The sequence below is a fragment of the Botrytis byssoidea genome (genome assembly GCF_014898295.1).
Source record: "Botrytis byssoidea strain MUCL 94 chromosome Unknown BBYS_031, whole genome shotgun sequence".
Taxonomy (NCBI): domain Eukaryota; kingdom Fungi; phylum Ascomycota; class Leotiomycetes; order Helotiales; family Sclerotiniaceae; genus Botrytis; species Botrytis byssoidea.
In genome coordinates, this window is record NW_024065872.1 from 188,453 (window position 1) to 215,032 (window position 26,580).

At 37.1% G+C, this 26,580-nt stretch overlaps 6 protein-coding genes across 6 annotated transcripts; 4 read left to right on the forward strand and 2 right to left on the reverse strand.

Moving 5' to 3' along the window:
- Positions 1-83: 83 nt before the first annotated feature.
- On the reverse strand, positions 84-1,882 carry EAE97_010862 (uncharacterized protein; the record flags this gene model as incomplete). Its single annotated transcript, XM_038881377.1, has 3 exons — positions 84-977; positions 1,052-1,562; positions 1,596-1,882. The coding sequence occupies 3 exons, from the start codon at positions 1,880-1,882 to the stop codon at positions 84-86; spliced, it is 1,692 nt and encodes a 563-aa protein (XP_038727767.1).
- Positions 1,883-3,732: 1,850 nt separating this feature from the next.
- Positions 3,733-5,109, forward strand: EAE97_010863 (uncharacterized protein; the record flags this gene model as incomplete). Its single annotated transcript, XM_038881378.1, has 3 exons — positions 3,733-3,952; positions 4,125-4,576; positions 4,705-5,109. The coding sequence occupies 3 exons, from the start codon at positions 3,733-3,735 to the stop codon at positions 5,107-5,109; spliced, it is 1,077 nt and encodes a 358-aa protein (XP_038727768.1).
- Positions 5,110-5,885: 776 nt separating this feature from the next.
- EAE97_010864 (uncharacterized protein) lies at positions 5,886-7,804 on the forward strand (the record flags this gene model as incomplete). Its single annotated transcript, XM_038881379.1, has 2 exons — positions 5,886-6,123; positions 6,177-7,804. 2 exons carry the CDS (start codon positions 5,886-5,888, stop codon positions 7,802-7,804), a joined length of 1,866 nt encoding a protein of 621 aa, XP_038727769.1.
- A 1,720-nt stretch (positions 7,805-9,524) lies between these two features.
- On the forward strand, positions 9,525-10,088 carry EAE97_010865 (uncharacterized protein; the record flags this gene model as incomplete). The annotated part of the gene is made up of 2 exons (XM_038881380.1): positions 9,525-9,905; positions 10,008-10,088. The coding sequence occupies 2 exons, from the start codon at positions 9,525-9,527 to the stop codon at positions 10,086-10,088; spliced, it is 462 nt and encodes a 153-aa protein (XP_038727770.1).
- Positions 10,089-12,016: 1,928 nt separating this feature from the next.
- On the reverse strand, positions 12,017-13,707 carry EAE97_010866 (uncharacterized protein; the record flags this gene model as incomplete). The annotated part of the gene is made up of 3 exons (XM_038881381.1): positions 12,017-12,329; positions 12,607-13,350; positions 13,514-13,707. The coding sequence occupies 3 exons, from the start codon at positions 13,705-13,707 to the stop codon at positions 12,017-12,019; spliced, it is 1,251 nt and encodes a 416-aa protein (XP_038727771.1).
- Positions 13,708-19,057: 5,350 nt separating this feature from the next.
- On the forward strand, positions 19,058-19,246 carry EAE97_010867 (uncharacterized protein; the record flags this gene model as incomplete). Its single annotated transcript, XM_038881382.1, has 1 exon — positions 19,058-19,246. One exon carries the CDS (start codon positions 19,058-19,060, stop codon positions 19,244-19,246), a length of 189 nt encoding a protein of 62 aa, XP_038727772.1.
- Positions 19,247-26,580: the final 7,334 nt, after the last annotated feature.

The window sequence follows — 26,580 nt, forward strand, 5'->3', positions numbered from 1 at the left end:
TGATGAATACAAACACAACGTTGAGAACGTTTCACATGTGTCAAGCTCGGAATTTATTTGCAATTGAATTGTATATATTTATCTTATATAATACCCGGAGATTGAGGTGTAGCACCTGGTAATCTTTCCCGAAGATTCAAGGGTGCAATTACTGGACCATCTCTTCCAACCAAAACACACAGCAAACCCCTATTCATACAATGTAGACAGGCAAATTTATCTCCATTATTTGAAGTAGCAGGCGCTACAGCGTATGCAATATTCCTCAATCTAACATGCACACAACGAGTTCTACTTACCGGGGTGACCTGAAACCAACTCGAAGCCTTTGAAGACTTTGACCATTTAGTTATTTGATCAGTCATCTTTTGATTCAATTCAGGTGGAACATTTAAGGTCGTTACACCTCCTTCGACTCCTCCACTGATTAAAAACTTATAAGCCGCATTAGCCGGAGATGGCTGTAATTTAAATTTGCCAAATTGTCCTTGCATCGGGGGAGGATTTGATTGTTCAAATCCAGGTGGACTATTGAGTCCAGGTGTATGCGACGGAGATTGACGCGCAGGTGGCTGCATTGAAGTTGGATAAGTGGGTGGTGAGCCTGAATTCAATCCGTATCCAGAAGATGACGGTTGTCCGAATGCCGGTGAATGTGCAGGGAATTGTGGTGAATGAGATTCATCAAAGGGAAATGCTGGGAAAGGTGGTCCAATATATCCATACGAGGGGAAAGACTGGAAACCGGAGGTGGTAGATGGTGATGATGGTGGTTGTTGCAGTCGTGCAGATTCACCATAAGGTGATTGAGGTGCAATAAATCCAAGTGGCTCTGGTGATTGTTGGATAGCATGACTTTGACCGGAAAACGTGGTATTAACCCTTAGTGGACGATGGAAGCTGGGTTGACCTACCTGTTCTCTAAGTTGTTGAATCGCTTGTGCCGATACCAATGCCGCATTCTTTAATTCCTGGTTCTCGCGAAATAGAATTTTTTTTCTGATCTGAGTCTCTCACATTCCTCACGAGATTGAATCAATTCTCCATCTACCCTACCTTTCTGTCTAGAAATTTCTTCATTTCGATACAATGATTGTTCGTGTTGTTTCCGGAGATTCGAAATTGCTTCCATTTCAATATTCTCTTCGTTCTCAAGTTTCAAAGCGCTGAGATTTTCTTGGAGAAACTCCTTCAATTCATTACATTCAATGTTTGTCGTTGATGAATTTTGGGTAAGATCCGTAATTTTACCAGTAAGGATTCCAACTTGTGTTAACAATCCTTCATTCTTACGTGTCAAATCGATAATATGACCTTGTCTCTCAACCAACAAACGCTCCAACAAAATTTGAACTTTTACCGATAAAGTAGAGAGAAGTTTTTGGTACTTCTTCATTTTCTCTGCACGTTTTTCCGTTATCGAACCGTAGGACTTGATTTGGGATTCAATCCAAGTAACGGCTCTTCGAGATGCTTCCAATATCTTATCTCCATTTCCAATACCCCTTTCACGATCTTTAACCTCGACTCCAACGTCAAAGCCTTCTTCAAAGTTGAGATCTCTAATCTCTTTCATCAACTCTTATCCAGCAGACTCCAATTCCAGTTTATATCGATCAATCTGGAGGGTTGGTGCAATCATTCTAGTAAAAGCATCTCTAGTATCACGTTGTGACCTAGGAGCGTTTCTAGATGCACGACTTCGTGGTGCAGGGGTTGGTGGAGGGTTTTCATCATCATCTTCACCCTCATTTGCGACCGCAGCCACTTGACTATTGCGGTTCCTTCGATTCTCACTTTGACTTCGAACATTTGGTACTTGACCACTACGAGTCACACGTCTTTCGACTTGGCCAGAGCCATTATTGACATTAGATGCCATTTTAAAAAGATTTCCGCACACAGCGGGCGTCAACTAAGTGAATAGTTGATAGAGGGGGGGGGAACTTTTCAATAAGTCTCTAAACGACCCACAGCTCAGAGAAACCAGTCTCTGATAGGGTTGAGTAAAAAGATTTTATTCAAAAGGGGGGGGAGGGACGAGAGGGGAAGGGAGAGGGGGGGGCATAATCAAAATTACTGAAATTGGTCACCCAAAGTTAGGAACTAGTCCAGGTCTGGGTGTGCAATAATAGGTCCAATTGATTGTGAAAGCTTCGGGTGATATCAAATGAGATTATAATGTGAGTCGTTTGATGAAAGTGTGTTAATTTAAAAGGAACATCAGACGATAACATTGTTTGATTTGTAGGGAGGAAGAGAATCTGGGGAGAAAAGAAAAAAAGCTTATGTAATCAAACGCTAGCGGCCGCTAACTAGGGAACATCGTCCCAAGTCCTCACGTTGTATGAAATTCACTTTCTTTTTTTCCTCCAATACATCAACTTTTATAATAACTCTATCTTAAGAATTCAATTGAGAATAGATACATGAGTAGTTGATCATTCAAATTATCAATCGACAATCGCCCTACCTCAAATATCTCCTTCCCCTTTCAAATAAGCGCCTTAACCTAACCCTATCAGAGACTGGTTTCTCTGAGCTGTGGGCGGCTTCGGAGCCCTTTGAAAGTTTTCCTTCCCATTTTATCATTAGTTTACTCCGGTGTTCTTTTGACGTTGTGCGTGGCACTACCTTAAAAAATCTATAATAATCAAGATGGAGAAATTCCTCATGATTTTTGAACCAACAGGTTCCAAGCAAGCATCAATTGATGGTCTTGGCAAACCGGTCTTCCAAATTTGGAAGATTCATGATAAATGGAATAGAAAAGATGGATCATTTCTATATGAAGTCCAATTTTGGGAAGATTTTAAAGGTAAGAATGAGATCTATCACATTGGTGAAGAAGAAATGAAGAGCAAGTATGGAGAAATGGTTGAGAAATGGGAAGCCTGGTATGGTATGAACTGGAAGCAGAGGTATGGTGAGTTGGGACATATTTGGAATTCAAAAGATGAGAGATCACTATCAACTCCAAAGAGAAGATTTGATGATACACCTAGTAAGTCAAGATCGATTGAGAAGAAATCAAGAAGCGGGAATTCTTCCATTTCGGGTGGAAATAATACAGGTAACTCTGCAGTTACTGGTGATACTCGTCCGAGGTCAGGAAATAAGCATACGTCAGCGCCTGCACTATTTTCACTAGCATCAAGAAGTGAAAATTCTCCCATTTCAGGTGGTAATGATTCAAATATGAGTAGTCCTCCACTGGATAATGTTTCTCGTCTGAATCAGGGTGACGCATATACTTTAATGCCTCCACCACCATTACCAAAAAATGCTGGATTTTCAAGAAGATATCCTACAGCCCAAAAAATCAATGTAGAGTCATCTAGTGGTTTCTCTGTTCTTTCACGATCAACAAGACGAGTGGCCTCTGAATCTCCACAATCAGTCCAAAAATCTGCTGGAGATTCGGCTTCCGAAACTTCGCATCTGGAATCTTCATCGAAATTTAGACAACTTGCGATTAGCGTAGCAGCATACCACTCATCCCTTGGACAATCTGCGAAAAGTCCAATTTCATCATCGAATTAATCAAGGCCTTTACCGGTAACTGATCAATCCACAGCGCATTCAGAAGTAGGAGTTCCTCCTTTCCAATCCAAATCTTCGAATTCACCCGATCCCATGACCATCGATTCGGACAACCAACCGACAGAAGAATAAGTGGGAGAATTTGAATATGACAATGACAATTGGGAATTTGACAGTGAATATGAAGAGATGCTCAATAATTTCGACGAGGTAGCATTCCAAGACATAATTGATTCCATATTTGAAAAATCTGGAAACGAACTTGAAGCCATGAACTTGGAAGCTACAGCCGAATTAAGACCAGTCTGGAACCCACTAATGGTTGATATTAATGATGGAGAGTATGCCGAAAATCCTGGAATGATACTTGATGCTTATTCCGAACGACTTACCGAAGCACATTCAAAAGGTTTGAGAGAATTGGTGGATGCTTCTTTGGATTTAAAAGGGTTTCCTTGTGATAAACGGGTTAACAAAAGAAGGGAAGATGGAAATCTTGAGGTAATGAAAACTCAAACTACTTTTCATGTCGGCATGTATTCATCCTGATGTGTTGAAACATCTTGTACAAGGAGATTTAGCAAGAGCTTACTCGGATCCATTAATGACATCTATGAGAGCACATATGTCGTCTATGATGGAAGGAAATAGAAGAGAAAAGAGGATTTTCATTTATATTCATTATTTGGTCAACGCAATTGGAGTATCCCCTTCACCCGCACAATTAGAACATGTTTTGAATATCGCTGACATTTACATTAGGGGATTTGGTAAACCTAATGATCAAACGTCATATCGAATTTCCAAAAAGATTGATGAAGTTATTGGTAATTACAAGGCCGAATCAGATGGAACCAGAAGATATATCAAGGGTGATACTCAATATAAAGTTATAAGTGATTGGATTTCACTTGTTCGTGGGAGAATTGAATTCAATGAATTCAAGAATCGATGGGATGAACCATTATCTCGTCCTATTTCCGAAGTCGGATTTGCATCAAGTCTTCAACGTTTGGATCAACATAGAAAGCATGTGAGTTCCAATTACATTACATCATGAATTTGATTGAAGCTATCTTTGCAACGGAAGGTGGTATCTATAAAAATCATCAATATGTAATTTTTAATTGCATTGAACCATGTCATGGAACATTTGGGGAGATTTTATGTTCGAGATATGCTCAAGCTTATTCATCACATGGCGGAGGATTTTCTCATTTTGTTGCTGGTGTAAGCGTTGCGAATTCATATAAGCATGAAGAACAATACTGGGCTTTAGCTAAAGAAGATTTATTGAAATCAACTTGGTTTATACCAAGTATTCGAAAGGAGATGATGAAATTACAGGAGGAAACTAGTATGCTTCGAAGGATTTATACTTCAGCAGAAGAACAAGAAGAACAATTGGAAGAGATGAGTGAAGCTCTGAAGCAACTGCAAGTTTTGAAAGAAAGTTTGGCGGATAGTAAGGAGAATTTCAAGGAAACGACGGATGAGTATATGGACATGATGGATCCTATGTTGGAACTTTTAGATTTGGTTGAATCGGGTGATTTAGATGATTAGATAGTTGAATACAAAGATAACATTAAAATTATGATTTAAGGAATCGGTCCAAATACTTTCTTCGTTCTCATCTCCGTGAGTTTCCCGCAACTTAAGTAGCCCGGTCAGTACAATAAAAGTTATACCTTTGTGTCTCTACCCCGCCATAACTACCCCGCCACACCTAAACCACCATACCTAGGTACCTAGCTATGCGTACCACGTTATGCTTTACTCTACCACACCCGGTATCCTAACTATTATTCATATCTCTCCTTAATATATTTAATTCCATTCAAGTCTTCTACGACTCTATCTAGCTACTACCTATATTTTATCTTTACATCCTATATATTCCCATCTAATGTTTAATCACATACCGACCGACCTATCGGTTATAGAATACTCTTTCAGAGGCCTTCTTTAATAGATTATAAATTTATTTCCAATCAAGTACTAGAATTTGAAAAAAGAAAACGAAAATTTGAGTCTTCTTTGTATTGATAATAAGTTTTTAATTTATTTAATTATATATCGAAAAAAGATTCTAACTATTGAAGCTCTTTCAAATGGTGGTCAATTCCCGCCTGTTTTTTCGCTGACGTCGAGGGAGTTTGTTTTTTCGGTAGTCGGGCTCAAGTTAATCCGACCGACCATGATAACCTTTAGTAACCTCTTAGTAATACATAGATGCAACATTACTCAAACTAGAACCTAGCTCAACCCCACAACTTTTTATCTCAAGGTTACCATCATACCATCAACAATTAATTATTCAATCATAAACAATTGCCATCATGGCACCATTTCATCCTATTACTATCTGTAGATCAGATGGTCAATTAGAAATCATTACAAAGACAGGTATCAAAGAACTAAATCAACCAACACCAGCACAATTGAATGATAAAGAAGATGCCGAAGGAATTGTTGATTTTTACAAGAAACTCGATTATGATGAACCAAAAGCTATAGATTGGAGAAGAAAGATTGGTGGCATGTTGATGCATTATTTAGGAGGAAAAGAGCATTCTGGTAATATGGCATTCCCAAATTTCCATCATCATCATCAACTAACTTCATCGCAGATAGGAATTACGTACTTAAAGATCTACCTGAAGGATATGTTTTATGGGAACACCTCAAATATAATAAGAATAAATTGGAGGCAGAGATGAAAAAGGAAAAGGGTCGACACACAGCCGGAGTTTATGAACGACAAGATACATATTTATATGGACATCCACAAGGTCGAAAGAAGAGATATCGAAGTCCGGCAGATTTTTTCCCTCATGTACTTTGGTTAAGTACGGATCCAGATGGCGACCCAAGGAATTGTTCATGTAAAGTTTGTTCACCATTTGGAGAGGATGATCCACAAGATGAAGCAATCAAACAAGATAATGGCGCAGTGAAAAAGGAAATCAAGGCAACTACTCCAGTCGTCAGCATACCACCTCCAAAGAAAGAAATCAAGAAAGATACCATGCCAATTGTTAGCATACCTCAAAAAGTCATTTCTACTACCGGATCTACTACCGGATCTACAACTGGATCAGTAGCTTCTGGATCATCAACATCATCACCTCAACCAACTTCATCAATTCGATCACAAGAACAAAAACTCGATAGTACACCTGATACTGGACTCATTTATCGTACAGGAGAATTAGTTTGGTTTAATAGAGGACATGCTTGGGGTCTTGCGGTTGTATCAAAGAGAAGATATGAACATTTTCAAGCGGAATATTTAGTTCAACCACTTTCTCATCCACTTTCACATTCACCAGCTCAAATCAAAGATCAAGAATCAATTAGACCTTGGCTTGCTTGGAGTGTACCTCAAACAACAATCAGTTCAATCAATAACATTCCATATGATGAAGTACCTTGGGATCGAATTGTTCGAGGTGAATATGGTGGAGGTGATTACCAAGTTGATGGTAGTATCTTGGCAGCAAAAGTTATTGATGGAAGTTATTCTCTATTTGATAGACTTGAAAAAGCCATCGTATCTCCTGGAGAAATTCATTATAATGGAATGTTTCTTGGAGCTGAAAAGATTTGGGTTGGTGAACCAGTTCGTTTACGTGTTGATGGGGATTCAATTGTGGTACTTGTAGTTCAAAAACTCATTGAACGTACAGTACAAACAAATCCACTTTTGACAATTGTAACATTTGTGGGAGATGTTTACAAATTTGTCGAAATGCCAATGCCATATAATAATCGATCACAATGGCCAACACCAGATTTACCTCCTCGAATGGTATCTGATTTAAGATTTCGTAATGAAGTAGCAGATAATGCTAAGAAACGTACTTGGTATGAATGGCAATTACTTGAACCAGCAGCTCGTCGAGGATTAGCTGATATTAAAGGACGTTGGTATGAAACTCGACTTTTATTACCAGTTTTGAGAGGTATGGAAGCATATCAACTTGGTATTGGAAGAGGTGAAACTAGTGATGCTAGTTTATGGATGAATGGAAGAGGTGATACAATTGGAGGAACTGGAAAGAGACAAAAGAATAGAAGAACAACATTAGGAAAATCAGTACCAGATAGTTATCAAGTTGGTAGAGGTTTAGATGGTCCTCCAGCTGATAATATTTTTCCTGAATCAACAATTCCACAACCAAGTGTTGTTATACCAGATATTGATCAATTTATGGATTTAGATGGTGTTGGAAGTGGTAATGGATATAATGTTTGATGGAGATGAAGGAATTTGAGATGGAGATGGAGTTGAATTATTTGAGATGGGAGATAGGAGAGTTGGAGTTGAATTTGTTACTAGATGGTGTGGATGAATTATTAAAAGGCGTTTTTATGATAAGCATACGGATATATGGATATGTATTATAGGAAAGTACAAGATACCCCGAATATGTAACGGGAGTAAATGGGATAGCGGGTTTTATATCTAATATTAAAGTTGCATTTAAATTCGAGAATATTTGGTTTTATGATATGCTAACGATAGACTGACGATAGGCCGACCGGTGCAGGAATCTGAGAAATAAAGCCGCCATAAGTCAAGAGTGGATAGTATGGTGAAATGATATCAGGTTCCGGCTTGAATGGTGCCAGATTTCGACTTGATTGATTTCCGAATTATTTAAAAATTAACACTGGTAATAAAATGATTTGGTCAAGTAAAGGTTCATATTCTGTGGACTTTCGAAAGTCTTCATAGATCGACTTCAAGAGAAAATTCGGGATTTTGTCAATTTTGAGTTGATTTCGGTTCTTCCATCTTGAATCTAGAAATATATGACAATGTGAATGATACGACAAGTGTCGATGATGAACATAGTCATTCATAGAATTTTACTGATATTGACGATGAGTTTCAATAGATGTCTGTCATCGCCATTTCCTGACCTCTGTTGGTATTTGATTTTGGTTTGGTTTGTTTTATTTTTCATGTATACTATTAATAATCTCGCTTGCTCTGAATATCAAAAGACTAATACGTATATTCAAAAAATCACGGGCTGGAATATCATTACAGAGAATCCTCCGATATCTTCAACGTTCTTCTCATTTTCTGATGACACCAAGTTTTATTTTGTGTACTTGAGTAGGAAACTATGAAATAATTATTTCTATCAGGGTAGATGTCCTAAGATATCGACTCTGTGATGAATAGTAGAAGACATAAACTCTTGCTTTGGTAAAGTGACTATTCGTACGGCCAGAAAGTATGCCACACTCTACACATAAACATGTCCCTTAAGGTGGTAAAATACAAGATATCGGTGGTCCACATTTAGGTGGAGTATTGCATACTTTCTGGCCACATGAGTAATAGAGGAAGTGTGTTAGAGTACATCATGCTGATGAAAGGTTAGTGAATATATTTGGTGTGATAAATTCCGTCCCACCACATTTGTGAGAAGTAGTGGAGTCAGTGTGGAGAGAGATTTATATAAAGAAGTTCATGTGGGTTACAATGAACGCGGGTGTTTGAAAAGGAATACGGAAGAGGAGATGATTGTTTATACATGCGTGCTCTTTCTGGAAGTCAGAAAGAGTCTCTCATGCTTGTAGATGAGTGCTTTCTCGTAGTGATTTTTTTTCTACGTAGTTACGTTTTGTTTGATAATTGAAAGCTGTCATGGAAACCCTGAAAAGGAAAGAAATGACAACGCCACTCTGGAGAATGGATGGTCAATGATGGTCAATTATTGATAGATAATTCAGTCACAATTCCCTAAATCAGGAAGATCGAGTACTACATGTATTCAGATTTCCAAAGTACCTTGAAAGACACAAGTATTAGTCTTCTTGAATAGTAAGGTGACTATCCTTTTGTGCTGTGATATGCCAATCATTACTGTAAGTTGTCATATTTATAGTTCAATTATACTCTGAATCTACGTTAAAAAAGGCGAGAACTTTAATAATTTAATCTTTTCAAATCAGGGACCATGATGATTGATGGTCCTAATGACCTCCTCACTCTTGATAGAAATTACTGGCACAACTTATCAGGTCGCGCACCAAAGATTAGTGGTACTGGTGCCGTCGCTCAAATTACCAACAACTACATGGCCAATAATGCTGATCACGATTTCGAAACTTATGACGGAACTTATACACTCATTGAAGGCAACGTTCTCGAGGGTGATACTTTACATTTCAGTGGTGAAGGTGGTAATGTTTGGAATGTTCCCGATTCTGCATCTTCCACTGCTTGTGCATCTTATCTTGGTCGCAATTGTCCACTTAACACCATCACAAATTCTGGTACTTGGCCCAGTCTTAAAGTCACATCGGCTTTGGCTAAATTTAAGCAATATGATTCATCTGTGAGTATTTGCGTCATCCAATTTTTACTCATTTGATTTATATCCATCTAAGTTATTTCAACATTTCTTGGTATCTAAATTTGCTAACCACCAAATTTTTAGTACTTGGTTACTCCTACTTCAGCCAGTGTTGTCAAGGCCAGTATTGTAGCCAATGCAGGTATTGGAAAGATTCAAATGTAGGAGCCAGGAGGATGGTCATTGTTCGGAAAGTGAACGAGTTTGAGCAGAAATTCCGTGGTTCAAAGTAGATGATCACCCTACTTGATAAGTCGATTGAGTATTTGTAGATATTTTAAGCCTTTTAGTCTATTCCTTAATCTAGCAGACTAGAGAACCATTTTTGGACAATTCATAGTCTTTTATATCTCATAATTACATACTTTTTTTCTGAGACTTTCCATTCTTAAGAATCGACGGCATCGTTCCGAAGACTCTTGAAATTGTTGTTTATTCCATTTCCAATGACAATATAAACTCAGATTATCTTCATCATCCCATATCAAGCATCAAATAAGCTTAATTTTTTCACGCACTGTCCTCAATGCTCATAATCACTACCTTCATGGGTGTCACGCTGACTTGTGATATAAAGTTGAGTTGACTGATCCAAAAACTTTGAGGTAAAAACTTAAGGTTCTGCATAATTTCAATATGAAACATCAAATATCAGTATCATCATTCACTTGTTATCCACAAGAATTTTAATAACACAATTCCTTCCAAATCATGACTCTTTCCAGGATATGATGGGCGTATGAAGTAGAAACTATATTTAAATCGGAGCTTTCAGCCCTATGATTATTAATCAAGATCGGCGTTTTTAGTATCATACTCTAAAACAAACATCAACGTCCTTCCATAAACTTCAGAATCCAGTACGTACACATTATGATTTCTTTCGATAAATCCCCCATCGATATCACGGAATATTATAAATAGGACCTACTTCTACCACAGATTCGATTTCAGGCCCGTCTCCCTTTTCCTTCCTATCACCTTCAATCCGAATTAAAGACTCGGTACCTAGGTAAAGATCTTTTATCTTCTACTTTTTAATTCAACTTTACTACTTCATTATCCCCTCTCATCTTATCATAGTTTCTCTCATTTCTTCTTATCTCACCTCATTTAATTCCATCCTATCCTAACTCATCTCCAAACTCCAACTCACAACTACCTACGCACACCAAAGTCCGCAGACCCTCACACACTGATAATCCCAATAATCACAATAAAACTATAATCTTAACATCACTCACTCACTCACTCACTCGCTCGCTCACTCAGACCAATTAAAGACAACAACCGAGAAAATAACTTCCGACTTCCAACTTCCAATTCCGTATATTCCCATCTATATATCCATCCCACTACTCCACCTTCCACCTCCACAATTTCACCATTCAAAAAATCAAAAAGTCACACTAATAGGTACCTAGTAGACAAATTTATAGCATCATATTGTATCAAACGTATGTATGTATGTATTTATTCTAATACATCTACTCCGTTTCTGTATTCTCTCATCTGGTCCCCTCTCATCATCTCTTATCTCCTCTCTCGCACCTCGCACTTAACCCCTTTTCCCACCCGACACACCATACCCATGGTTCCAACCACTCCCCCTCCACACAACCCTCCACACAACCCTCCACACAACCCTCCTAAATATCTCAAAAAAACAGAAAAAGGTATCAATCAATCCTCCCAAACTAAAGCAACCTAATGTATAAAAAAAAGAAACAAACTCAAACTTAAACTCAAAAATGTTAATGCGCATGCATATATCCTATCCATCCATACACAATCAACGCTCGCTAATTCATCACCTCATAATTTTTTATAATTCTTTCGAAAAAAATGATTTTTCGACATCTTTCCCCATCGATTGAATTTCCTTCTTTCATTCATCGTTCCTATGCAATGCAATGCAATGCAAAGAAATGTAGAACCTGAGAAATGCAAAAATGTAAATGCTGTGAAAAAATGTAAGAAGTTCCGATATATGTTTTTTTTTTGCCCATTGATCCGTCCATGCATCCTTCTCTTTCCATTTTCTTTTGACCATTTTCCATTTTCGATCATGCTCCTCGCTTCCCGCTTCCTGCTTACCACTTCCCGCTTCCCTTCCCACTTCCCACATTCACAGTCATCGGCCGTCTAATACTCAAACCCCTCAATTTCTCCTCTACTCTCCTCAACACCTCCGGATCCGGTTCCGGTACTACTTTCCGCGGAACAGCTATCATACACATATCACATCTAACATGCTTACACCTTGTACATTCTTGCATGCTAGACTTTGGATCCGATGAGGAATTTTGAGGGAAAGTTTTATCACATTTATGACATGCGAATTTTTTGTTTGTAGAGGATGGTTGATCACCAGGGTAGCCATCGGGATATTTCGTTTTCTTGGATCTGTTGAGGTCCATTTGTTAGTTTACGAGTTTTAAATGAGGGAAAGGGAAATGGAATATGGAGGAGAAGGAAGAAATTAATTTTCTTCTCGAGCGGAGCGAGCTATGGGGGTTTGGGGGCTTGCCCCCATGAAGAATGAAATGAAATGAAATGACGCTCCGCTGGCCCTCCGGGGGCCACTGCCGTGGAGGCAGACTATTTGGAATAGAGAAACAAAAATAAAGGGGGAAAAGAAAACTTGAATCAAAAACTTGAAAAAAATAAAAATAAAACATACGGATTTCGAGGACAATCAGCACAACGAGTATGAGAACAAGTTGTACAAATTTTATTTCCAGAAGTAAAAAGAGTGGAACATTCATGACAAGTTCTTCTAACTCTTTGAGTAGGTTTTTTCCTAACCAAAGGTTGACCACCCACTTTTTGACTTGGTAAAGTCATGATTAATTTCTCGGATTTTTTCCATTCTCTATCAACTTCCACTTTTGTTGGTCCTGTATTGGCAACTGCAGTTCTTCCTTTATCCTTTTTCTTTAAAGGATATCTGGGACATTTTGTACATCTTGGATGTTCGCAATTGGTACAAATTTTATTGGCACCATATGTTGTATCACATTTATGACAAGATCTATGAATTCTCATTCGAATAGGTTTTTCGATTCTCCAAACATCTTTTTCTCCAGTAAGAGATTGCCATTCATGAGGTTCGATTTGTAATTGAAAACGTTCAGCTAATTTTCGAGCTCTTTCAGCATTAATTTCTGCTCGAGAAACTTTTGTTGGTTGGGATTGAGATTGAGATTCAGATTGAGATTTGGATTTGGATTTAGGTTGTTGTTGTTTTGTTGCGCTAGAAGTAGTGGTTTTGGTAGCGGTTTTGGTAGTGGTATCAGTAGTTTGTTTCGTTTCGTCGACAGTGGGAATGGTGATGGGTATTTCCTTAGATGGTTCTGGCGTTGGCGTTGGTGTTGATTTTGGTATTGGTTTTGATTTGGATGCTTGATCAGTGGATTTGGGGACACTAAGGAATTTATAAATTATTAATAAATATGAACTCCAATCGTTAATTCTTAATGTTCAATCCTCAAATTTTGAACCTACGTATTTTTGAAGTTACAAATATACGTAGACATGGTGAAAAAGAAATAACGAAAATAATATATATTAAAATATTCATCGCTTACCTTGGTTCTCCTGTAGTTGAAGTTGAAGACTTTCCAGCAAATGATAATCTTTTTGATCCATCACTTCTTTTTAAAACTGTCTTCATTCGTCCTAAAACTCGACTTAATCCTTTTTTTCTATCATCATTTGATGTTGTAGGTATTGTGGGTACTACCGGTGCTCTCGGTGCTCCTTGCGCTGAAGAACTCATCATTGTTGCGGGGTCTTATTTTTTGAAATATATTCCGTAATCCGTAGTCCGTACCTAGTCTGTAGTCTGTTGTCCGTATGTAGTCTGTTGTCCGTATGTAGTCTGTAGTGGTTGTCGATCTGTCGAAATTGATTCTTGGATTTAATGAAATTAATTCGTCAAGGGTTGAACTGATTGAACGATGGAATTGATCGAACCAATATGAGGAATGTATGTCGAAGAAATCCCCAGACCCCAGAAACCCAACACTCAAAGTAAAATCGAAACCCTCAAAAATTAAATTCGAGATTCCATCAATCACTTATACTTTTTTTCTCCTCAAAATTTCCTTCCCTTCCTAACAAAAGTGGCGTATGAATCTCCTTGTAGAATAAAAATAAAATCCCCTTTCGACTTTGGGGTGTGAAATGTTACTACGATTAAACTTCAATCGATCGTCTGCCTCGTGCGTTTCGGAACCAATGTACCGGTATACAGGGAAAATATTGGAGACCACAAAAATAGGACGATAATTATATGTTGTGTCTTCCCAAAACTATTATGTAAAAGGAAGTGAAAGATTGTATCGAGTGATTGGTGTGGTAATCAATTGTCTTGAATAATTGTATGACAAAAAGATATATTAGGATGAAATGTTTGAGACGATAGTTGGTGGTAGTTGTAAGTAGTAAGAATCGTAATGAGTGTATGAGGTGATGTAGTAATGTAGTAATGTAGTAATATTGTGTATGTGTATCTTGACTATGTATATTATCAAGATGATTGACTGACTGACCTCTTTAATCAAAAGTTCAGCTGTATGTAGGTAGATATCGGTTGAAGAAAAAGAGGAGAGAAAAGGGAGATGAATGGGATGATTGGAAATTAGCGAGCCAGCGAGGCAGCGTGCCAGATAGACGGGACAAGAGAGAACCAAAAAGTAAAATAATGTGGGGGCTTGATAGTTCCAGAATAATCACAATGCTTGGTATTTCTGATGGCTTGTCGTTGGTGGAGAATGGTGGAATTGCTTGAATTTTGTTTGGATACCGTGGATATTGTTAAATGTATGAAATGTACCGATCGAGGTGGTGGTTCCAAATGGATGGGATGGTAAATAAGATGATGATGATGGGTAGAATGAATATTAGAAGTAATGAGATGATGATGCGATGATGCGATGAGATGCGATGAGATGAGATGAGCTGAAGTGAGCTGAATTTCGAATCATTCAAAGAAGTTGAAATCAAAACTATGGCGAGGTTGATTTCAAGAATGTGAATGTGACTGTGATTGTGATGGTAAAAGTAGGTAGTCTAAGTTCTTGAGCCTTTCCTTGCTGACATACCCTCCTTGTACAACTCGAAAGAAGAAAAAAAGATATTCGAGGGTTCACGAGTGATGTGTGAGAGTACTCGTAATTTGATTCGGGTGATGATGATGGTGATGGTGGTGGTGGTGGTCTCGAACTTGAGTTTGGATTTGAATGATTTATAACAAAAGTTATACAATTGACCACTCTTAAACTCCACTTCTCATAAGATTGTAATTTTGACACGTATCGAAGATTCGAAAGGAGGAGAAATATTTTGAGTTTTGAGGGAAAAAAATTGACAATGTACTTATGATTACATTAGGTCTGGTTTGAAGTTTTTTGTTGATATGCAACAATAAGGTGTAAAGTAAATATCATTCGATCCAATTATTCGATGAGGATTTTTTCCAACAAAATAAAAGGGTTCTGTTTTAGAAGAGGGGGGGGAGGGGGTAGGATTGATTTGAAGGATGATTTAGAAAAATAATAATATTTCATCATTCAAGGGTTCCAAGCCAAAAAAGGTTTATGACCGTAAATATGTACTAATCGATTAAATTTATTAGAGGGATAACCTCAAAACATGTTACTATACTAGGGTATATTTTCACTTTTCGTAGGGTTGGAAAACTTTAATCTATCCCTATTGTCTAAGGTCAACTTGAAATACATCCTCCTTTCCCCCACCCACTCACCATGTAAGATGGATGGATTTGAAGAATGATTTGAAGAATGATTACAGGAATGGCTACAGGAATGGCTACAGGAATGACTACAGGAATGACTACAGGAACGACTACAGGAGTAACCTCACTATTGAAACCTCTAGACTCTAGATGAATGTGTGGTCAAATTGTACAATTTTGGTATATGTCCGTGTTCTTTGATGGATCAAATTACTGGGGTACTTTTGTTAAGTATTCGTAGATTTTCGGATTTAGTTTCTTAAGAGCACTGGTGGAGGTTATTAGTTATTAGATATCAAACAGAATAAAAATATTCGGAATCTAAGAGTCTTCCGATTTCCCCGAACCTTCAAATTGAATATCAAATCTACAACGGTAAACAGATACCGAATAGAGTCAAATATCCATCAAAAAAGTAAAGAGAATTAATAAACATCTATATTCATCACAATCTTTAAGATTAGATACCTCGGTAGGAGTAAATTTCATATGTCAATGATAGATGATATCTACTACCGGTATCTAAAGAGTCGAGTTCGGTGATAGGTGATATTCCCCAGGGTATTTGATCAATGAAGGATATTTTTGTTATGGGTCAAACTCGGTCGAGACTCGAGAACCATGAAGATCTTAATGTACATATAATGATTGGGTAGAATATTCTTTGTTTGTTCATAGCTGTGTCTTCCGGTATTTTTTGATATCTGATCAAATTAACTAAGTATAATGGTAAATAGGTATGATAATCGAGATTATACTCATTCGGTTATCCCCCCTTCATTGATCGCGAAAATCTCAAGACAAGACGAACAAAATGTTTCTTAATAATCCAAATCCCCTAAATTCCATCGAATTATTCATCTCAATTCGTATCTTCAACAATCAAATCATCAACGCGCTCGGCAAATCTTAACATCGGAGCACCATTACTCAATTCATATGTGAAAGGTAGGGTAACATTTTTTGATACCCGTTATATCTACCTATTGGCCGCGCGGAACCACCAAGTAGGTAAGTCAAGGATAAATAGGTAGAATGATACTATTCGAGATTTAGTTAAACAAGTCTGCACCTACTGACCCACGAATTGAAAACATCCCAGTCAATGGATGGTGTGGAGTTAAAGGAAGATGTATGATGATTTGGGAAATTGATGATTTACGCGTCGACTATCGACGACAAGGACGGATTTCGTTTCAAATGATTTCTTTTCATTACCTCCTTATTGACATAACGATATTCCATATATTACATACTTCAACATCACAGTCAACATCACGGTCAACGTCACGGTCAACATCACATTCAACATCACCCACTTCAAGAGATCAGATAATCACGATATCATGAAATCCAAATCCCAATACCGAGGAAAAGAAAGCAGAATATATATATAACAAACTGACATCACTCAAAGTATTAAAAATGGAATCCCCCTCACGATTAGGAAAATCATTTCTAGGGATCGATATCCTCCCTCCTCCCATCAGGGATTTAAGAATTTACCTGTTCACGACTTTGCATACGGCATGAACATCCCGTTCATCCCGCCATCCCATCCCATTCTATAAGTTTCAACCCAATAAACGGTAAAAAGCAAGATCCTCTCAAGACCCTCTCTCGCCTCTCAAGACCCCCCTCAAAACCCCTCCCTTCTCCTAGAAATCCCTGAATAATTATCAAATGGAACGAGCGCTAATTTGATCGACCCTAAAACCCCACTCAATCAGATCCATCATCGGATAGTGAAGGGATGTCACACACCCAAAAGTAAACATTATATTACCAGTGTGGCATTGTCCCCAAAAAAATTCAAAATTATCCATTATGATTTGATACCCAAAAATCAAAACAGTCATCATTTTCTTTGTCATAATCAGCCGGTACTTAAGTTGGGTTTTTCTTTTGGTGGCTTGCCATGGCATTGGTATTTTTCCCAAGAAATCCAGATGTGTACTCCGGTAATATTTTGGAATGGTCTTGGCTTTTTTTACCCTGCATTTAACCTAGATATGGTTTGATCAGTGATTTTGGTGTGGGTGAGATGAACGAATGAGATGAGAGCTTTCGTATTTTACGATACGCATGATTCTATTCGTCAGTTGTTCTTCCTTTGACTTTTAAGACTTACCAAGTAGACTTGGTAGAGGGGAAGTAAATTCACTCGGTATGGAATTATACGTAGTGTAGATAAGGCATCCTTTAATGTCTAGATAGAATCTCAAGTAAAATAACGGTAGATGAAATATATGATTGCCGAAATATATATCATTGAATAAATGATTCACCAGGTGATTCTACTTCATCAATCACATTACAAAAATTAACAAAATATCCAGTGACATGTCCGGTGTACCTAACCCTTTCTCCTCTTTCTTCAGCATATTAGTATACCTTAGTCTAAGCATTACAAGGCATCATCACAAGCCCCTTCAATGTAGCTATCAACGTAATTGTACCACACTCCAGCCAGCCAGTCAGTCAGCCTAGGTACATACATACACACACATATATCCATACATACTCCGTGAACATACATACAACCAACCATGCATTCAAACTCCAACACAACAAACATACTTACAGACTAAAATCATGCCATCATCCTCGGTTTGGAGGTAATCAATCCGGACCCATCAATTCCAAATAAACATTTATATAAATTAATCCCAACCGTACCGTACACCAACACATTTCCAGAAACACCCACATACTAATGCCATGCGGTATGAAGTCGCAGCATTGCAGGAAACGGTATCACAATGGAACATGAGTGCATGAAAATTATATTCCATCCGTGTACGGAGCATATACATAAATTAATTCCATCACACACACACACACACATCCAAAAATCGAAAGAGGGGCTAGATAATAATGATATCTGAACTTTGGATTGGTTAAAATACGTTGGGAGGGGGAAGGAGTGTAACGTGAGGTTTTGGGAATCCTCAATCGTTACATGAATCACGATTTGTAAGGTGTGGTAGTTGGTCGTACTGATTGATGAAATACACAAACACAAACACAACACGAATCGAAAGGAGTGAAAACACGAGGATGGGGATACGATACGATACGATACGGTTCGATACGATGCATTTACATACGTAGCATATTCCATTACAGTAAAGAGAAACCGGCTATCTTTTCCCCGATGAATGAATGGGAAATCTTCCTATTGTACTTCATACTTCGTACAGATAGTACAGACTGTACAGTAAATGAGTATATCGATTGTATAGTACTCGAGTAGTTACTTGCTTGTTTACTTACTTACTTGCTTGTTGGCTACGGAATAACATCGCGCAATCATCGTACTTACATCACCGAGATCAAGCTTCAAACAATGATATTCATGTGGTGAGCTACAATGGGTCTGGTAAAATTACGGATTGATGCTTCTACCTTACATGCCCAATGCACCGTTACCGTACCAGCTATTCGGAAAAAATACGGTTTCTGGTATCTCCCCGGGAAAGAAGATGGGGCGGCGGAGATAGGAAAGGAATTCATGTATGAAAATGGAGAAAGAGAAAGAGGACATAGCTTTGTTCGATAAGCTGAAGATATATTTTCTTGGGTATTAGTATTGATATTGGGATTGGTTGAAACATGGTAAGAAATAAAACAATATTATATTCCGTGCGTACTTTGTCCTTTGTACTTTGTACCAATAAATTTCATGAATTGGAAATTGTGATTTGATATTTGATACATACCCATACTCTATGGATACTTGTCCTTGTCTTACCTCCATTCGTCTCGAATTTCCATATTGTATAGGATAGGATAGGATAGGATAGGATAGGATAGAATAGAATAGAATAAACATAAACTATTCAATCTACGCCACATCGACCCATTTCATCCCTCTCTTCGCCGAAAATCCTACCCATCAACATCTACAATTTCCAAAATCGGATGATTTCAGCGGCACAACCGACTTCAATCCTAGTCATCTTTCTTTCTTTCTCTCTTTTCTTGATTTCTACCTTTCTTTCTTCCTTTTTCTCCTTTTCCCCTGACTACCTCTTACACTATGAGTCTCATCACATCACATCGGATACGGATATATCTCCTCTGGGTGGAAGCGAACGTAGGTCCAGAATCTTTAAATTTAGAGTTGAGATTTCCACCAATCGTACTTTGTACTTCGTAAATCTCGATTTTGTACTTGATCGAAGTTACTTTTTTGTTTGAGATTTATCTCGTCATGTTAATAGATAAGTAGATAGTAGACAGGTAGATAGTAGACAGGTAGATGATGAATGGATATAATAGGCTTTACTTACTTACTTCTAGAAATCAACCCATCATAACTTATAATTGATTGATAAACGTCAACTCAACTACTCTACAAGTCTGTGCTTTAGGGTTCACGACGGGAAGTCTAAGGATGAATTAGTTAGTTCATCCATCGATCGGGTAAAAATTAGTTTTAATTTCTTGAACCTCTGAGAATAAAATCAACCAAAGGGATAGCTTTTAAATGGTGGAATGAACGAGCTCTCAAACTGGGAAGGGAAGAATGGGGACGGATAGAACCGCCATTAAAACCGCCATTTTGGTCGGCGCTGAGATCAATTATTGATCTTTACTTTGGGGCTTTTTGAGGCTGGTGACGGGAGGTTAGTATGGTGGCTCTATTTATAAATTTTATGTCCTCGTAGTTGTAAAGTATTTTATAAAGGGAATTGAATTGGATGACGATTGTGATGATGATGTACTGAACATTTATGTTTAAAGATAGAATTAGGAAATTATTCCCTCATTCCATCACTCGATTTTTGAAATTTCTAGATATATAGGAATTGATTGTTACAGCGTTAATGTCACCTGGGCACGCACCTATGTACTTTAGTATCACAAACAAACGCAACTCTAACCGAATACCCTGAATTCCCATTCAGCACACCCCAATCCCGCCTAACGCACGCCACTTTTCGCTAATCAAATTCCCAAGCCTCATTCTTCCAAGTTTCATCCCGACACAAAATAAGCAATCATACATACATAATATTCAGATCCAATACACAGGGTCTTGGGAATTTCGATACGACGCTGGTGAAAGGTAGTAGGTAAGCTTTGGTATGTTGATTGACTGACTGACTGACTGACTGACTGATTGATTGATAAATTGATTAATGTTCGATTGTTCGATTGATCGATCATAGTTCAAGACGGGAAGATTTTATATATAGAAATCATAATACAACGATATTCCTAGTAGTTCTCTATCGAATCATCATAATGGAAGATCAATTTACAATTAAAGACAAAGAGATGGAAAGATGAAACAAATGATTTGGCGATTAATCATTCATCACTGACTGGATTTGATTGAATCAATCGGAATGGTTTATAATAGGAATGGAAATATACGAATTCTCGTACGAGATATAGAGGATATGTGATCGAATTAGATACATATGGTGCATTTATTCCGAGATGAGATAAGATGAATGAATGAATGAGGTAGGTTTGTTATGTTTTGTTTTGATTTGTCTCTACATTATACAAGGAATTGAACTGAGTACTTAGATTTCAAGAAATCGATCAAGTGGGTAAGGTCTTACATGTTGAAATGTTTATTTTCTTCAAAATAAAAGATAGTGGGGGTTTCTCGATGTACGAAGTATAGTATGTTTCTTCGCAAGATCTCCCCAGCTGAGAGGGTTAGAAAGGTATAAATCTTGATGTTTCAGAAAATACCCCCAAATTATCGGTAGCAAGTGCATCTTCGAATTCGGTTCTCGAACCTTGACGTAGTCTCATCTCAATCTCATCAGTGATGAATGATCAATTGAATAGTAACTGTGCGTTTGTGCGTGCATTCATAGTGTCCTACTGAGATTTCATTAAGCAGGGAACTAGGTAGGTATTCGGGTCATTTGAACGATAGAGAGAGGAAATATGGAGTTTCTTTAAGATTTATCTTCATCGAAAGTCTAGATCGCTGGAGTGAATCGAATTGATTTAATTGGATTAAAGTGGAATGCGAGGGGAATCTCGTAAGGTTTTCCTATCTCTACTAAGCTTTTTAGATGGGCTTTTAAATTTATAGTATACTTGAGTCTCGTTCGATTTCGTACGAAATTCATAGATGGAACGGATGGTAGTTAAAGTCTGAGAGATTGAAGTGTTGTTGGAGGATGAGATATGTCGATTTTCTATAGTTTAATATCATAATTCTTATTGAGTGGTAGTATATTATATCTGTTCATGTCTTTGTTTCAATGATTTAATAGATTGATATCAGAGTGGAAGATTCTTTTAGTAAGTTATAAGTATTGATTTGATACGGAAATTTCTTGATCTCTGTGGGAAACGCTTCATAAGGTAATATTGAAATGAAATCGAGAATGAAAAGTAAGGGGTACGTTTGTGGTTTGGTTACATTTTCTATAAGAGGTATTCATATATTTTTATCGTATCGTCAATGAATATTCTCCTAGCGGTATGTGAGTTGGTAATAGGAATCTCTGAATATATCAACTTATATACGATTTGTGGTTATTTGTATTATTTCCTCTTACTATCTTATAATACTTATTTCATAATGAAAACACTCCCACATTAGTATAACCCAACAATACAACTCACTCCTATTTCTTCAAAAAGTTCAAGTCATGAGAACAAAAGTATATATCCTATTTTACTCAAATATCTCAATTATACTAGTGTCAACCCCAGACTTGTATATGAAATCATTCTATCAGTTTATAGATTCGAGACTTCCAAATTGAATTGGGTTTAATATTCTCCCGCGTTTGTAAATTATAATATAAATTCCGAGTGGTCATTCAAACAGAAAGATCAAAGGAAGAGAGAGAAGTAATATTGCTACATGTATCAATAATAATATAGTATTATATATCATGATCTACATATAGACTCAACCAGGAGAGTTGAAGTCTGAGGGCTCAAAGTAATAATATATAGATATATTTTTCTCGCTTCTGTAGCGTGGAAATTGGAACATGAGAAGATGGACGGGTGAGCAGGTTGGGTATTTCTAGTACTTCCGTAAAGTTTATATATTAGGATTGAAATAGAGAGGAAATATTTCGTAGAGTGCGAATAAAAGATAATCTCATTACCATTGAATATCTTAAAGATTGCCGACGGAAAGCATTGTAATAATGGTAATAGGTAGTTATCCTCTTATGGCGAGCTGTAGTAATTATTAAGATAATTCACTTTCAGGTTTGGCATTTAATGGGGGGAGGGAGGGAGATTTTATATATGGTGTAAAGCACCTGATCTTGATAACAAAGATAACTTCTTGAGAAATGAGCAGGAAAAAACATCCAGCACTCTAAACATAATTATATGTAATGTTTGGAGGTTACAATTTTAATTTTGAATCGATGATTGTGCATGGTGCATAGTCATGAAATCAAGAAGAAGTGCAAAGTTGAACCATGATGTAAATATGATATGTGGAAGTTAACTTCCCAATACGATTTTAGATCCTCTCTCGTGGAATTTGGGACAATGAGGGAAGTATTTCTATCTTAATGACATACTCAAAGCTCTTCATTCAATTTCATCATTAAGCTCAAGGAACAATTCACTCTTCCAAAGTTTCTGTTGCATGATAAAGTTGGGCGTAAATATCCCATAGTACAGTCCAGACTATTCTTTTATGTGATAATCACTCGCCTAAATTTTAGTATTAAATTTCCCCTTTATTATAAGTCACGACCAAGTCTTACTCCTTGAAAAAGACACTTGATTGGTGAATTGCCGCTCATCAAACAAAGAACTAACTTCTATCAAAGTTTTGTTGCACATCTAATATTGAGCGCGAGTTTAAGAACTCACTTCTCAATTTGAAGTCAAGTGATTCTCCTAAATTCTAAATATGATTGGTTAATCAAGTAAATGATTGAGGTATCTCACAAATTATGTTGCACATCTAGAATTGGGTGCGAGTTCTTGAATCCACGAGTGGAGAATTTATAGGGGTGAACCCCGTTGGCGAGCATAAATTTCTTTGTTGTCACATGCAGTCAGCTTGATTATGAATGAATCTAGATATATTTCAGCTGGGAAAAGTTTCTTAGCGAAATCACCTGTGCAGTCATTTCGTGTATAGTACTACTGTTTTCCTTTTCTGTAGAGATGATATAAGGTAGGGTTACATTTTCTCCCCAATTTTCGATTTAGGTGTGGAAACTATGTACATGAGAATGTACATGAGAATACATATGAGAATACATATGAGAAGATAGGTTTCATATCTCGTCTCCATTTACCTTGAATCCCTTGAAGGTCAAGTCATTTAAATTTATTTATGATTCCATGTGACTGAGAATAGATTAAACGTTACATTTCGGGCTTCTCGCTTACCATTAAAATGTTTGATATTTCGGGCATTCACTTTATGATCTCTCTATAGATACTCATATATCTGATTATGTTCATGTATCTGATTGGTTCTTAATACACTTTTCCATGCAAATATCATAGTTATCTTTTCAGTATGCAAATAAAATAAAATTAAGTAACAAACCCGAAAAGAATGTCATTCTAAATCATTTGATTCGGGACGGAGAATAATTGTTTACCCTTACTAACCTAATTACACAAATCAAGAGAACTCTTTACTTGTACTAAAAATGAAAAGATCTAGCCCATTACTTCTTTGTAGTACTTCCTACCAGTTATTTACATTCACGTGTCGATATTTCCTCATTTCCTCCATTCCAAATAAAGTATGAGGGGTAGTAGTGGGGCAAACCATACATCTTCAATCCTAAAGCGGGACTTCTGCATTACAACCCAAACGATTATACTCTCCTTCTTTCGGTTTATCATACATCAAAGTGGATATTTTACCCACAATAAACCTCAACGGAACTACATGTTCTAGGTAAATGTAAATCAAACGATATTTAACAACACGTGGAGTATCTACAACCAAGTCATTATTATAATAGTAGAAAAGAAGGCAGTTGCGGCAAAATAAGATATGCAGCAAATTATTAAAAGTCATCACGTAGTGAAATCAGTGAATCAGTGAATCAATAAAGTCATTAGAGTAGTGGAGTAGTGGAGTCAGTGAAACTTTATAACAAAGTATCCCCGCATTGAAAGTAACACCACAAGTAGTACAAGGACGATAATTTATTTATTAAGTTGACGCCGTATAGATGGTGGGTATACCGCGGAGCAGTCCGCAAATCGAGATATGCAACAAAAAATCCAAAAATATGATATCAATATATGATAGTTAAAAATCGAATAGAAAAGTATACTACGTTACATTTAAAGTTGTACTGAAATTGATCAAAATGTAATACAAATGGTGTAGTGATCCTTAAAGAGTGAGACTCGATGTGCAACAAACGTGGTTATAAAGATGAAGTAGTGAAATGTATGCGTGTTTGCGTGAGGGAGGGGAATTTTAATGTATGGTGATGTGGTGTTAAAGAAAGGAGGGGTAATGTTTGAGATAAGGTTTAAAATGATTGGTGATTGTATGTGTGAGTGTAAGTACTCGTATATTGAAGACAGTACGTTGAAGTCAATTATTTGTTACTCCTCTCACACTTCGAATACATTGATTATGCACCTCGTACCTAATTCATTCAAACTCGCATACATCCCTTGAAAAATGATCCCCTCAAGCTCGGGTTCATAACCAAATCTTCAATTCTTACCAGTAAATTCAAGGAGATGCCCGAAATATAAGATATGCAACAAATAATTTGATGCATCATGCATATTACCAAAGACTAAACCATGGAATGATCCGCAGATTACGATGTGCAACAAACCAAGTCCTTGGGAAGTACCTGCATACATTTATGGTAACATGATTGATGAAGTAGTGTAACAACATTGAAAAAGCTCGTGATGTGGAATAATTATCGAGAATTATCTTAAATGTCACTGGTGTGAGCCTTGTCGGCCGGAAGAAGTTGTACGAGGGTTAATTTGTGAGGCTGTATGTACAACAGTTGATGAATCCGTGAAGGAGTTGTTTGATTAGAAGATTTCTCATGATTGATGTCTTGAATATAGATGGGACATTGGCAATTGGATATGATTTCTACTTCCGAGAATATAAGCCGAGAATTTATTTGCTAAATTATAAATAGAATTGGATTTGAAAGATGGTTCCAATTACTAGGTATGTAACAGTAAATCATCACCCGTCTATATTCAACGTATTCCACCTCGTGATGCTGATTTACTGGAAAGTGATTCTACTTTTTAGATGAGTCGTCGTTCCGAATTATCCGACTACCCCTATACCCCTATTTAGGCGCGCCAAATCATCAATCGCTTCAATTAAAGCTATACAAATACATTGTCCTGATAAATTACTCGAGAATAAAATCATAGAATCTTTTCTAGACTTGTCACTCGAAGCTGGAATCATTTTGAATATTACAAATTCGACTATATTCAGGGTGAGTGGAATTTAAAATCAGATGAAAGATACTTGTTAATTCTGACAGCGGAGTATTCTAGTATTGATTTGATGATAATTAGAATCAGAAAGAACTAAAGTGTTAGTTTTTAGATATGAGTTAACTATCAGCTAGTGTTGACAATATTGTGGCATCTTTTGTGTCTTTCGTCGTCGACGTCCTCTTTTTTATTGAAAAATGGAAAATCCTTAAATTCCACTTGAATTTAGATACATCAAATTACACCACAATTGAAGGATACCAAAATGCCGCCACCGTTCTAGTCGATCTCTCGAATGCCGCTTTCAAATACTTTTAAGTATTACTTCGAAGTTTTGATTTTAAATAGATATTGTTCACCACTTCTGAAACTACCAAACTACCGAAATCGAGAGTTCCATGTAATATTAGGGTTCAATAGAGCTCTCTTTTTGATTAATATCAAAATTATCCAGGAGAACTCATCATT